Below are 14,759 nucleotides of genomic sequence, written 5' to 3'. Positions count from 1 at the left end.
TATATTAGTCTAAAATGACCCTGCAGCGTACCTGGAGACGGCCTTAGGCACTTTCTTCCTTTGCTGCCTTTACACCTTCTCTTGCGATCGCTTCTTGGCCTTTTTCAAGCACAGAGAATCTTCCTCGGCTGCCTGTTGAATGGCCAGGTGTTAGCCCCACTGATGAACACAGCTCTTGAGTGACCCTGTGGCAGCCAGCATTATATCTTAAAACTGCCGCATACAGTGCTGTCCACAGCAGTCAGCGACGCATGCTGCTCTTTGGGCATCAGGGACCACAGCACGGAGTGAAATGATTATGATGTATTCTGCGTCTTTGCTCCCATGCAGCTTTGCAGAAGAGAAGCCTGTGAGAGGCGCTCATAAACAGGCAGCAGTGCTTCTGCAGCATAGCCTGGAAAATTGTACTGATGCTTCGGAAGTGGCACACCATCACTCTTGCTTGCGTTATGACGACACTACGAGTCTGCACCCTCAGGGCACAAGTCGTGGTGAGGATTCTCTTCTGTCGATGTCACGTGGTTGTACGATGCCATCACTGCATGCTGCATTGCTGCCACATCGTTGGAATTGTTCCGTAGGGCCCAGCCATAATAGTCGGTCAACTTGTCAATGAGGGCCTTTGTCAGCCTGCCCTTCCCTCCTAAAGCCTTGTCACTTTTCTGCCCAAGGTTGTGCAGTGCTGTCCCCATCCTCTTCTGGACGTGGTTCAGGCATTCCTCTTTCGAAATGGGGACCAGTCCATAAACATTTTCTTGCACAAGGGCAGAGAAGGTGGCACTATCTCCGTCAGACACGAGTGTTGTGTAACGGAGGTTGTGCTTTGGCACCGAGCGTGAGAAAAGGATGACAGCTGCCTCAACCTCCATCCTCCCAGACTTAGAGTCAGTGTTTTTCTGGCACACGTGATCCTCCTGCCAGCTTGCATAGCCTGGGTCTGCAGACTTCGGTCCTACTTGGCTACTAAGACACTGGTTCGATAAAACAATGGCGTCCGAGATGAGGCCCGTATGATATTGAATTATTGCACCAACTCTAATATGGGACAGGTGGTCACGCTTGTGCGATGTTCTATTAAAGTTTACTGTGATATCCCTGCTGAAATATGGATCCATTTCCTTGTAGGTGGTTTTCACAGCAGAAGCAGATTCGGCATAGAACTTGTCTATGTACTGTGTCTCTGGTTCTCTGAATTTCTTCAAGTGCTTCTGAAAAGTTTTATGATGCAGGCCACGATGGCATACGTTCATCACTGCCCAAAAGTCATTGAGGGCTGTTAGTCCCTTCCCTATGTTTTGTTGCCACAATGGTTCTTATATTCACATCAAAGTCCATTGAGTCATCCTGACAAGCAGAACTCCATGAGCTTGCAACTACTGCACAATGTAAACATAGCAGCTCAAGCTTTGTCGCAAGTCCAAGTTGGGTGCCTCCTTGAACCTTCATCCCAGTCATGAAGCACCGCTGGCATGGGGTACCGAATAGCAGGTCGCTTAAGGCACCAATTTGCACAAGAACAAATTTTTCGCCTTCACTTGTAGCGGTGGCAGCTTCAGGATCGCGCTCCATTGCTTGAAATTTTTCGATCCGTCGCTGACATAGCGCCAAGTCCTCGTTGCTCATCAGCACATTTTTTATCCACCGCCTCTTTCTCCTCACACATCGGGAAACATGTTTTCAAGTGCACAGTGGACGACGCGATTGCGCTGTCCGAGGCAGATAAAAGAAAGAATGTGTGGAAGCCGCTGTTGATGAGCACAAGACACCAGGGTCACTCGTCACGACAAATGCTTGCGCCGGTGGAGCATGAGTCATGTTGCTAGAAGTGTCGGCGCAACCACTCTCTTTCGTAGATGAAGCAGAAGCTGCCCCACAGGAACCATCGGTGTGATCAGCGTGCGGGCGAACGGCGAGCCTCATAGAACGCTTCCTTGCACCGAACATGTGTAGCGTCTTGAGTTTCCTTGGGTGCATCGTGGCCGACCGCACAACAATCAGCAGGCAACAACGGTCTCGTAAAGACTGTAGAAACTTGGAATATGCGAATGGCTGTAAAGATAGACGATGGCAAGTGGAACACACAAAGGATGCAGACGATGGAGGAGTTGAAGCATGTGACGGCTGGACGCATTATGCAGGAGACCACTACATCATCGCACACAGCAGCCAATGGGAGTCGCGGGTTCCCCCGAGTCCTTGAGGAGCGTGCAATTCGCCTAATCTCAGCTTTGCGTCTTAGCCGCGAGAAACTTTAAAAGCTCTCGCGAGCCCTCCAGTCATGAGCGGTTTACACCTCCGCCACGCTGCCGCCGCCGCATGGGAAAAACAAGCACAAGAATGCACGAGCAAAACAGCACCAAAACAGCACCGCTCCCCCACCAGCTTGGGGCAGCGGTGAAGAAATGGCGTTCGCGCCAAGTAGGGGTATTTTGAGTGCTCACTCGCCATTCAAGGGCTGCCGGGGCTCGTTATAAACTTTATTTGAAATAGTCTCACGATAAATTAGACGTTGATTGTTACAGAAATGGTAGTTTATAAGACATACACCCGAATATGTGGTTTTCCAAAAATCGACTTTTTAAAGATTTTTCGGCTTTCAAAGGCCGCGTCCCCCCTCAAACCGTAGTTAGCTGGACCTCGGAAAAACTACATACTAAACAGTAGCATTGCTTAACCGAAATAGCGTGAGATCGCCCGCTTACCTGTCAGAAACAGAACTCAGAGAGAGTGCGATGAAAGGGGAAGAACACATGCAGTATTTATTCACTTCGCGCGACAAGAGTGTTATTTTTGTTTGATGCCACGGCGGCCTAGCAGTGACGACAATGGGCTCAAACTTACTGAGGCTGCGAGACAGTTTTTCAGCCAGCCCCTTCTTCTCGGCAAACACTTGCATGGCAGATTCCTCGTTGGCGTTGCATATTCTCCTTGCACAGGCGCGGTAGCGCTGCAGAAGTCGCGGGGCGCCTTTTTCATTGTGGGTTGCTGTTCTCGTCGCGACGATAGCATTCACGAGGCTGACGTAACGCGCAGCTTCTGCCACTGTCGGGCCTGAATCGCCTTTGCTGTCACTTTCCGTGTCATCCTCATCACTGTCGTTAGGCTACACTTCAGCAATAACAGAGGCATCGATGGCAAAAAGCCGAGCCTCGTAGCCGACATCTCTTCGCAGTCGCAGCAGAGCTGCCAAGCAACTTCTCATTCCAAATGCCACACACCGTAGTCAACTGTAGATCCCTGTTGCGTACCAGTGCCGACTTCTTTCTGTGACGTACAATAGCACGAACGATGTCTAATTTTTCTTCTATGCTGAGCACCCGATGTCTTTTTTATCCAAGCTTCGGCGTGATGCAAGTCCTTGCTTGCACGACGCCACAATGCTCTCTGGCACGGTGCTGAAATGATGATGTAGCTTCAGACGCAAAAGCACAGGGCACTTCGAGGCCTTTCTGATCTCTGAGGCTTGTTGTTCTGCTGGGCCGCCCAATGGAGACCGCCATGCTTGCGCGACGAAAAGTGGAAATGCTACGGGTTAACTGACACGTACTCAGTAAGCTGGTACGGTTTACGTGGATACAAAACACATTATGTTCAATGGCCGCTGAGTCGAGGATTTGACTTCACTACTTTTAAAACAAATCTACTGTTTAAGCGGGTACGGTTTAACGAGGTTTTACGGTATATTCAGGGTGTCCCAGCTCACTTTAACCAGAGCTTAATAATATGTGAATGCCACGTAGCAGAATAGAACCAAGGTAATTTTGTTTGCTGTCACTTGGACATGCTGAATTAATTTTTTTCATTCCACTTAATTAACAAATTAGTCTGCATTAATTAATGAATTCTCAAATTATATAGTTGGATGAGAAGTGTTAGTGAGAAAATTGTAAATCAACATGAAAAACTCCCGATGCAGCTTTCTGTTACTCAATACATGCTACATAAGTGTTTTTCCGAATGTGAAAGGAGCCCGCGAATACACTCAAAGTGCATCAAACTTCAGTCGCACGGTAATTTTGCTTGCATTTGAGGACTTCTTTCACGCTACAAGAAACACTTGTGTGTAGCAGGTATTGGGCAACAGAAAGCTGTATCGGGAGTTTTTCATGTCACACTACATTTTTTCCATTGACACTTTTAATTGAATTATAATATTTGTCAAGTTGATTAAATTATTAAGACTAATTATCTAATTAGGCGGAATGAAAAAAATTATCTCAGTATCTCCAAGCAACGGCAAACATTACCTTGGTTCTGTCCAGCTACGTCGCATTCGCATATTTTTAAACTCTGACTAAAGTTAGCTGGGACACCCTGTGTGTGCGTGAGTGTGTGCGCGCGCACGTGTGTGCATGCGTGAAGACATCTTATTCAACATAATTTCTGCTTTTTACAGGCCCGCCTGGAACAGGACTTTGGTTTCCATGATGACGCAGCCATGGAGGCCCTGCAGGACGCCATGGAGGAGCTGCGGCGGCACGGGCTGGCAGTGCCCCCGGGCAGGCCACCCCCGTCGGAGCTGCCCCAGCGACCATTTGGGCTCGAGCTGCCCCCTTCCGCTTACTTGCCACACCGAGGGGCTGCCTCACCTCGCATCCGCAACTCTAACAGTCGCACGGTGAGCGCATAGCATGTAGTGCCCTGCAACGAAAATTTTAAATGAGAGAAAGAAATAAAGGCAAAAAAATCTGCAGCTGTTTCGCACGAAGGCAAAGCATTGAAAGCGACGGCAACGTTTAGCATTGTTTTCTAGCTGTTCGCACGGTGTTTTGACCGTACGCGGAAGTGACGTAGCGTGACGCTGCATGCCAGAGAACTCCTGCTGTGCAGCAGCACCTTGGCGGATACCGGGCATAGCACAACGCTGGCACGATGAGGAACGCCAGCAGCGGTGTTACAAGCTTCGCACCTCAATGGTGCGCGAGATGAGACAGATCGAAAAGTGTGTCGGCACCCAATTGTACAGATTCAGCTTGACGTTTACTGTGCGTTCTGCTCTTGCCAGTATGTGCACCGTGGTGTGGTATGCACATGAGGAACGTTAATGCATGTGCGCACAGTGCCTACCGTTAAAAACCCGCATATAGCTTGGACCTGCATACAGTCCGAGGTGTAAATTAGGGACAGAAAAAATGGAAAGGGAGGTCTCGTCTGCATGTAGTCCTAGGAAAACCGCCACTGAAAGCATTTATTTCCATTACAGTTCACTCTTTAGTCGTCGTCGCGTATTGCATTTCACCATTTAGTCATTGCCACCCATTGCACTTTCCTCTGAGAGTCCCTCGTCTGAGATATCCTCCCATAGAAACTCGTCATCAATGCACTCGCTATCGAAAGTTTCTTGAATGGCATGACGGACGAGTTCCTCAGAAATGCTGGCCCAACCATCGCCAACCTACAAGCAGAGCATTGCTGGAGAGGCCAGTTTCAGCCGTCCGGCAGGAGTCACTTTGGGCTCTCCCGACCTCATCCACTCCGTATAGCAGCGCTTGATGCGGTCTTTAAATGGTTTATTTATGCACACATCAAGCAGTTGCAGCCGGTTTCTCGGGATTTCTCGGTTGTCTTCTCGGGATGGCAAGCTAAGTGCCATACTTGCGCAGTCAGCCAAGTCAGCCAGGTCACTGCGAAAAGCGTCCGGGACAAGTAGTGATGAGAGCTCCAGCAGTGCTCTGGGCTGTCAACACCACGCAGACTTCATCCAATCGAGCAGGAGTGCTTCGTCCATCCAGCCTTTCTCTTGACAGAGGACGATGACACTTTATGGAAGATTGTCCCCTTTAGGCAGAGTCTTCCGTTTAAAACACCACGTAGGGTAATAGCTTGAGACTGTCTGCCATGCAGGACAACATCACGGTGACCCCGCTGTGTCATTTCCACTTGACCTCACAGAAACTTTCCCGAAACCTTTCTGTTTCATAGTTTGCCCCGAGGGCATGCCCAGATATATTGGCGTTTGATTTGCATTGCCAATCTGGCCCAGCTGAAAGTTTGCTGCGAAATCGTGTGACACAGAAAGGCCACAAGCAGCTGTTTGTAGCTTTCTGGTAGCTTCTGTGATATCGACGTGCGCCGACATAAGAAAATCCAGTGCGGTGCATAAAACGAGACGCTCGATGCTTACTTGCCTTGAAGTCCATCCCTGGATAGAGTTTCTCACTGTAACACCTAAAGGGAAATCTGGCGCCACCACCTATGGAAGTTTCCTAAGGGGTGCCAGTGCTGTCGCGGGAATGACTGTATACAGTCGCCGACTGTTTATTCGGACCTCATGGGGACTACGGAAATGTCCGAATAAACAGGTGTCCGAAAAAGCAGATTTAGAAAAGAAAGGAAATCCTTTATTTCCACGCACTTATTTGGGCTCGGCAGTAGGCTTGAAGAGATCGTGAATGCACCGTTGCATGCTGTTCCGTTTACACGCAATCAGATAAGCCTGAATCTCGGAGAGGGCCGTACGATCACTATAGGCGGCTGAAAGCACAGTCACTGCTTATACATGCTCCGCATGCAACGGCAGCGTAGCACATGGTGCGTCATCTTCAGACTCTGAAGTCATCGTCCGGCGATGCAGCAGAAACCTGACGAATGATCTCGCCGTCGTCGAGTTCTGTGCATGTCAGTACAGCAGTGTTAGCACCTGGGAAACTGTCAAATTAGACGATGTCCGCAATCGCAATGCAACCACTGCGCACGTTTCAGCAGAACATTTTCAGTGTCAGTAAGGAGCTCATCAGAAGGCGACAATTCTTAGGCCTCCCGGCACCCGCTTGCCAGCATTCCCCAGCGAAGTCTACGCGGGCACTGTCGACGCCATTAGACACTTGACGCGATGTTTCCGTACGCCGCGCTGGATCACTGCAACCTCGGTACAGCACACAAAGCAAACACCACCACGCCGACACCAGTCGCACAAACGAAAAACATGGCCTACTCGCAGCGTCGTGCACGAAGAAAGAAACAAATCAGCTGCTGGATTGTCTTGACATGGCTTACTAAGCTGAGACCGGAACTGCTGTAGCCACGAACAAGGCCGAAACGATGATGATGATGAGCGAGGATTTGCAGTAGTGCCACTTTGTGGGGCAGCAAGGAGGCTCGGTTCAAAATAAAAATGGTGTTCAGCAAGTCGAACCATGCACCGGTCAGAATCGGTGCACGGTGCTCTTGATCGAGTTGGCTCAAGGAGTGTCCAAAAAAATCAGACGAAAGGTAGCAAGGTGTCTGAACTTTCGGCAGTTGTTATACATTATGGTCTAAGGGGAGAATGGTGGTGCCGCGAAGGCGACCGAATAGTCAAGCATGTCCGAAATTTCGAAGTCCAATGAATCGTTTGGCAACTGTATGTGTCTGCGAGGCTTGTGTTAACTGGTGTTGAACGAGGCTTTGTCTAAAACGTGGATAAGGCTGCACAAATAGTGTGTTCTTAAACTAAGAAAACCTCATAACATAAAAGGTTTTCGGGCAATCGTAACACGTCTTCCAATAATGTTTACTCTCCTACAATGCACAACCGTACGAAGAAAAGCAAGAACAGACGACAAACTGTTCCAAAGTGTGCGCAAATCTTGTCGTCTGTCCTCCAACTTTAGTGGCCTACTGAAACTTCTTACGTTTCATATAATTGTACGTTCAAAAACAAATTCTCATTATTAAACAAAACTTGTTTTTGTGTAATAATAAAGCTAAAACAGCTTTTTACAAGCTGTTTTAGTAGAAGATTAATTGTGACAGACGAAGCGGTGCTTGCCTTCAAGATGTCCTAGCCCTCTGAGAACAATGCCAATCCAAATTCACAATATACCAGCATTCCCATGTATACCACAGTGCACCAGCACCAGATTTTCTTCTAGGTAATATAGTGAGAAACTCTATGGTCCCTGGAATGCCTTTTTCGTTAGCAAGCCCCTTTGCTTGCAGCGGCTCGATGTTGACAGTGAGGTGTGAAGCCTGTTGCTCTTGAACGAAGTGTGTTGTCAGGTCCAGTTCCTCCTCAGAAAACACTCTATTCTTCTGCCCCGGAAACTTCTTTTCGGGCCGATGCACATAAAGAGGGCTTCCTTTTGCTTCCTACAACTGCAAATGCTGTACTGGTAGTTCACGCTGAACTGCTGCCCTGCCACACATTTGCCGATAGTTTCAATTGCTACGATCACTTTTTTTTTAAAAGTAGCCAAAAACTGCTTTCACAGTCCTGACACTGTGAAATGTGTGACCATAGTGAAGTCAGCTGGGTTACAATAGTGATTGATGATGGCACGAGAACCTGATGATAATAGCACTGAGCAATACCGAAACCGGAATTGTGAATTTGGGATGAAAATCGTTGGGATCTGCATATAGTATGGGGTGGAAATTTAATGTGGTAAAATGTGGCAAAAAGACACCTTGAACTAAACGTGTAGTTTTTACGGTGCGCCAGCAGTGGAAGCCAGAGCGCTTGTCTGGCAGAACCGATTGTGCAGAACGTGAGGGTGCCTCCAGTTGGCTTCACCATTTTTGCAGGCAAATCCAGTGCACTGACAGCCAGTATTTATTGCACACGAACTGCAATATTTAAGGAAGGACGAATTACGCAGAGAACATAAAAGCACCAAGTCATCTGAACAGTCATTTGTGACAATTGGTGTTTCTCTGCACAGATACTTTCCTCTTTGTACACTGTTAAACCTCGACGTAATGAAGTTGAGAAAAATCTGCAATTATGCGTCAGTATGCTAACATTTCATTATATCGAGATTTGATCATATGTGGAAATAAGTATGTCGCCAATGGATTTTTCTTACACAGAAGGGGTACAAACTTTTTCCAATTATCACACAATTGCAAAAAAGCAAATTTTAACTAGAAACAAAATTCATTTTGTCGAACTTGAGAGTCGGCAATGAAAGATACGATTTTGTACCGTGTCAAAAATAGTTCCACAACAGTGGCACGAATTACGTGAAGCCAGCCGCGCTTTTGCATCCGCTCCGGTCGGCCGCAGTGGGACGACGCACTGAGGAAAAGCACCGGCAGCAAGTCTGTCATCTGCCTCTCGCTTCAACGCTTCTCCGAAACTTGAGATTACGTGGTTCCAGCACTAAACGCATCGGGTGACGGCACACGATGCCGTGCCCTATTGGCTCGCCATGCAGTCTTTGCACACGTGACAGATTACACAGGGCACACGGGCCGTGCGTGCGCTCGACCATGCTGACAGCCATGCAATTTTACGGCCAAACTAGAAAAAGGAGACGCGCCCTAGCCTGGCCCCCACTCCCGCCCTCGTGCGTGCTCGACCGCATTACCGTCGGCAAGCTCTCGTATCCCATGGCTCGTGCGGGAAGCTGGCATTCGTCCAGACACCGCCGTCCCTCTCTGCTCGCTGTCGCTCGCGCCTAAAGCATAGAGGGCAGGGCGCAACTAGGATCTCATCGCTCTTGAACTTTATTCGCGACCAGCAGTTTTTGTGACACCCGGTAGCAAGTGCAGGAAGCCTCTCTTAAAAGTTGGAGCATACTCGTAGCCTCCGTAGCCCTATAACCGTAATACTTGAATAGGGTGCGCTTGTAGAACAATGGAGCCACCTCCTAAGAAATTCCGCAAGGCCAAGCAGTTTTTCTGTGTTTTGCAGTGTTCGTTGGCCCGAGACAAGTCCATTTACTTTTGATAATTTTCCCCTGCACCAATAGATTGCCACCTGCCGTGGTGGCTTAGCGGCTATGGTGTTATGCTGCTGAGCATGAGGTCACGGGTTCGACTCCCAGCCGCTGCGGCCGCATTTCGATGGCGTCGAAATACAAGGATGCCCGTGTCTCGTGCGTTGGGGTACGTTAAAGGTGGTCAAAATTATTCCAGAGGCAACCAGTTATGGCGTGCCTCATAATCAAATCGTTGTTTTGGTGTGTAAAACACAAGAATTAATTCCCCAAGAGATTGCCGCCGAAAAGCCACATGGATAGCGGATATCCACATCGCAGAGCTGTGACGACAGTGGTGGTGTTCAAGACAGTTTTCTTTTTCCTCCTCGTTTTTTCCAGATGAGGATTGGTTCTTTACAGAGAATGGCAAACCTGTTGCATGTACAACATTTGCAGTAAACCGCTTCGGTGATTTTCAGGGAGTTTGCCAACATGGTAACGCAGCTTGTGGTGCAGATGTCTCCATAGCACTCAACCCTTCTCCGAGTGCGGCTGTTTTATTGGATACACGTGGCGCACAATGTGGGGCCAACCACGCATTGTACATTGGCGAAAATCAGAACATCGGAGTTTCAGGTGCTCCTGAGTAACGTCGGTAAATTGTTCTGTTTAAGCGCAACATGTACACGCCAGCATGAAAAATAACTGTTGCATCGCATAGGAGCACACCTTCGTTGTGACCTGTGCACAATACCTGGTTAATTAGTGCAAATTAGTCGGTGCTCGTTTGAAAACATGCAATTATCAAAGCAATTGAATTTCATATCAGCTTCTGAAGGAAGTAGGCAGTTCAGAGGTGAACACAGTCTTGGCCAGTTAAAATTCAGGATACTTCAGCTACCATATGTACCCGTGTAAGGGTCGCACTTTATTTTTGCGATTCTGACTAGGTGTTACCCTTGCTGGGACCGGGTCATTTGGTCTAATTTTTATGACTATGAGTAAGAAATCTGCCATAATATTAAGTGATCGCCCACCACCACATAAACAAACACCATCTATTTCATATTGAATATAATCATTAATTCGTTCACACCATGCAACTTGTGCGCTTCCACAAAGGAACACAGAGGAGCCGGTCGTGGCCACACCCCAACATCGGAGGTCATCCTTCTTCCATGAGAGGTGTATAAGCACTGCATCAGCACACCGAACGCGATTGCTTCTCAGTTATCTTTTTTTTTTTTTTTTCAAATTTTGGGTTGCCAAGCTGGGAGTGTGGTTCTTATATGGGTGCATACTGTGTAAAGGAATGTGCAAAATTGTTCACGTAAGAAGCAAGTTAGTATTAGTTGATGCAGAAACCGATTTCTCTTTCATCACTTCACACACCAATCATAGGCAGTGATGCAAAGCGAGCAGGGGGTGACCAGTTTCGATCGGGCCATGCACCACAAGCCAAACCTGCACATTGTGTGCAAATGTGATTTCTTTATTGTAAGCAGATTCTTCTGGGGTTTTTTTATCATTTCGCTTCTCTATGAGAGAAACAATGGGCAACCTGCCGCAATAAAACTCCACATGTCGCAATAACCACGGCAAAGCGAAGCAGCAGTCACCTTGCGCATATCTTTAATGTAAAATAGATAACAGAAGTTTTGGGAATGCAAAAGTACCGTATTTTCTGGTGTTTTTCGTCAGTGTGTTTTATAGAATAATGCGACTCATATACTTCTTTTTTACAGCGAAAGCTGTATATGACTGCCCTTCCATAGTTTTTTTGCCGTCTGGTAACTGAAATGGACTTCGCGATTGCTAACAAACCCATACGGGGGCAGTGCGGTGGTGCAGATGTCAAAATGCGGAACAAATTAGAACGCTCACCGTGAACAATAGCGTGACGTCAATGTTATCACAGTATATAAGTAGGAGAGGTATCGGCGCTAAAAACAGCTGCATATTGATGGGGTGGACATGATTAGTTTGTACACCCAAAGAACACCATGCGTACGAGGAGCATGGTGAGGAGCACGGTGCCGGCACAAAACGACTACCGACAAAGAATGTTCCCGCGATGCTGAACGAAAATGACAATCGAGAGCCCGGGCACCTCCGAATGAGGAACAATGCCAGACTCACAATGCAAAAAATGACAGCCATTCTACTCTGTGATGGTGGAATGACAGTGAAAGCAGTTTGTTTTTTGTTTGAGAGCTTTGACTGTTGTCAGCTTTTGCTGCCATTTCATCTTCCCAGAGTGTGTCACTTACAGTCGACTCCCGATAATTCGAAGCCGCTTAATTGGAATTTTCGGTTAATTAGAAGTGAAGTGCTGGTCCCGTCAGTTTTGCATGTAATCCTATAGAAGAACTCGCTCGATAATTCGAAGTCCTCATCCAGTAATATTGTTTAATTGGAAGTTAATTTTCAGCCGGGATCCTCGAGGTGACTGTCATTCTTTGGTAGAATGCGCAATTTTTCAAGTGTTGCAACAGTTCCGTGCTCCGTGTTGGTGTCATCGCCACCGCAGCCGCTCGCAACGCCATCCTTCTTGGAGCGGCGCGATTATTCATTGCTACGGCTGCCGTGGCCTCCGCAATCAACTCCGGCGGGAGGCGAAGCGGCTCCCGCCGGAGGCCACGCGTGGCCGGAGCTGATCGCGGAGGCCACGCGGGTGCCATAGGTGCACGCAGCGCTGCATACTGGCAGTGGCGAGATTGTGCGAGATTAGTCTTGCAGCGTGCGGAGCGTATGTCGAGCGCCTTTGTGCGGGAAGCTCGTAGGCTGGGTTGTTCCACGAGTGATTCGGAATTGACTGACAAACCGTGACTCTTATTGCACGCTCGACCTGGCAACGAAAGTCGAGGTTTTGAAGGAAGTTGAGAAGGGAGGTGCCGCCAAAGAAGACATAGCGCGGAAGTACGGGATCAAGCCGAACACGCTCTAACTACATCAAGAACAAGCGCACAATAATGGATGCATTTGAGAACGACAAGTTCAAGACTTCTCGGAAGCGAATGCGTACCGGCGCTTACCCAGAGTTGGAGAAGGCTCTGCTGGTTTGGATTAGGGAGGCCAGGAGCAACAAACTTCCTCTCAGCGGAGACATCGTTGCGATGAAAGCCCGAACGCTTGCAGCAATGTTGGGGATCGATGACTTCGTTTCGTCAGATGGATGGCTGACTCGCTTTAAAGATCGCCACCACCTGGTTTTCAAGAGCGTGTGTGGTGAAAAGGCGTCCGTTAACCAGGAAACATGCGCCACGTCGAAGGACGGAAAGCTGCGTGAATATCTCGCCGAATACAGACCGGAAGACATCTTCAATGCAGATGAGACTGCACTCTTCTATCGGCTTCTGCCAGAGAAGACCCTGACATTCAAGGACGAAGACTGTGCTGAGGGCAAACGCAGCAAGGAGAGAGTGTCAGTGCTGATCGCGACAAACATGACTGGCACGGAACGATGTCGGTTACTTGTGATCGGGAAAGCCGCGAAGCCGAGATGTTTTAAAGGCGTGAAGACTCTGCCTGTGGACTATGAGGCGAACAAAAAAGCGTGGATGACGGCCGAAATCTTCAAGAGCTGGATAAGCAAATTGGACCGCAAGTTTGCTGCTTCGAACCGCAAGGTGTTGTTCCTTGTTGATCACTGCAGTGCTCACGTGAATGTGCCAGCCTTGAGTGCAATACGCCTCGCATTTTTGCCTGCAAACACAACGGCTGTTTTGCAGCCAATGGACCAAGGCATCATCAAGAATGTTAAAGTCCTGTACAGGCGGCACCTCCTCGAGCGCATGATTTTGTGTATGGATAGCTCCACAAAGTACGAGGTGAGCCTGCTTAGTGCCATCCACATGTTGGCGCGAGCATGGGATCGTGTGAACCAAGAAACAATCGCAAACTGCTTCAGGGCTTGCGGTTTTGTGGCAGCTTCTTTGGAGGATGCCTCTGAAGTTTCAGCGGAGGAAGCGTCAACAAGCGAGCTTGACGGCACTGATTTTGGTGATGCTCTCGGGGGCGTCAATTTTGAAGATTACGTCGCCGTAGACAAGGCGGTCGAAACGTGCGGCGCACTGACAGATAGCGAAATTGTAGAGATTATTCGGCCCCAGGAAGCGACCCAGGAAAGCGACGATGACGTTGAAGGCGAGCCGCAACCTAAGGCTGCCGATGTAGCTGCGGGCCTTGCTCTCGCGGAGCGCTTCTTTGCCGCTGAAGGTAACGCGGAAGAAGCATTCCGCCACATCTACAACCTGCAGAACTTGCTTTCAGCAGCACGATTCGGCAAGAAGAAGCAAAGCAAGATGACCGACTATTTTTCTTAGAGAAAATACTCGATTTCGCCACAAATAAAGTGCTGTTTTTTGTGTTTTGTGCTTAATTGGAAGTTCGTTTAATTCGAAGTTTTTTGCGGTGCCCGTGAACTTTGTATTAACGGGAGTCGACTGTATTAACTGTTGTGCACACAAAGAAGAAGAGGGGGTTTGGTGGGGAATCGAATTAGCCTAAGTGGCATTCTTTGAAGTTCAAACGAGTTTTTCTTTCATAGCAGGGTACGGTTTATCACTGGGACCTTTCAATGCGTTCGAATTAAGCGAAAAGTCGAATTAACGGAGTGTACACCAGAGTTGCCCTTCAGAGAGACGGTGGTGTGCGCAGCTGACCAACGGGAGCCGTGCGTCAACGCCTTCGGGGCGAGCCACGCCAGCTGCTGCAGAGAACGACGACGTGGTGTCGGAAGGATGTCCCGCAACTCCGATCGGGGGCACCAGCAGCCTTCTGCGCAAGGGGGCATCCCCTCTGGGCCGACGGTGAGTGGACAGACTCGTAGGCAAGCTAGAAAGACTCGGAACAAAATAAGTTACCTTGAACCTCGTCATCATCATTTATTATCCCTTAAAGGCCAGGGGAAACACGAGACTTGATAAGTATGGTGGCCGTGAAAAAAATTAATGATGCGCATCGAACACATATTTTGGTATCTACCGTATAGACCCGTGTAAGGGCCGCACACCCCACTTGGCAGCCCGGAATGGGGGGGGAAAAAATTCCAATGGAAAAGCAATCTCATTCGGGGCCGTGGGCTGCATATTTCTGCATGCGGCTACTAAATGGCTAGAGCTGCACATTGACGTT

At 48.5% G+C, this 14,759-nt stretch overlaps 1 protein-coding gene and 1 pseudogene across 4 annotated transcripts in view; one reads left to right on the top strand and one right to left on the bottom strand.

The window, feature by feature from the left end:
* Positions 1-14,759, top strand: part of LOC142567817 (USP6 N-terminal-like protein) — a 230,112-nt gene that overhangs the window by 151,128 nt on the left and 64,225 nt on the right. For all 4 annotated transcript variants that reach the window (XM_075677965.1, XM_075677966.1, XM_075677964.1 and 1 more), the window contains 2 exons: positions 4,397-4,618; positions 14,283-14,434. In XM_075677965.1, the coding sequence (XP_075534080.1) occupies positions 4,397-4,618; positions 14,283-14,434 (374 nt within the window). The remainder of the gene's footprint in view (positions 1-4,396; positions 4,619-14,282; positions 14,435-14,759) is intronic.
* On the bottom strand, positions 10-1,600 carry LOC142567740 (uncharacterized; annotated as a pseudogene).

This window comes from Dermacentor variabilis, unplaced genomic scaffold (genome assembly GCF_050947875.1).
Source record: "Dermacentor variabilis isolate Ectoservices unplaced genomic scaffold, ASM5094787v1 scaffold_14, whole genome shotgun sequence".
In the NCBI taxonomy this organism is placed as follows: domain Eukaryota; kingdom Metazoa; phylum Arthropoda; class Arachnida; order Ixodida; family Ixodidae; genus Dermacentor; species Dermacentor variabilis.
The sequence above is the reverse complement of the archived record's forward strand: the minus strand, read 5'-3'. Positions and strand labels throughout refer to the sequence as shown.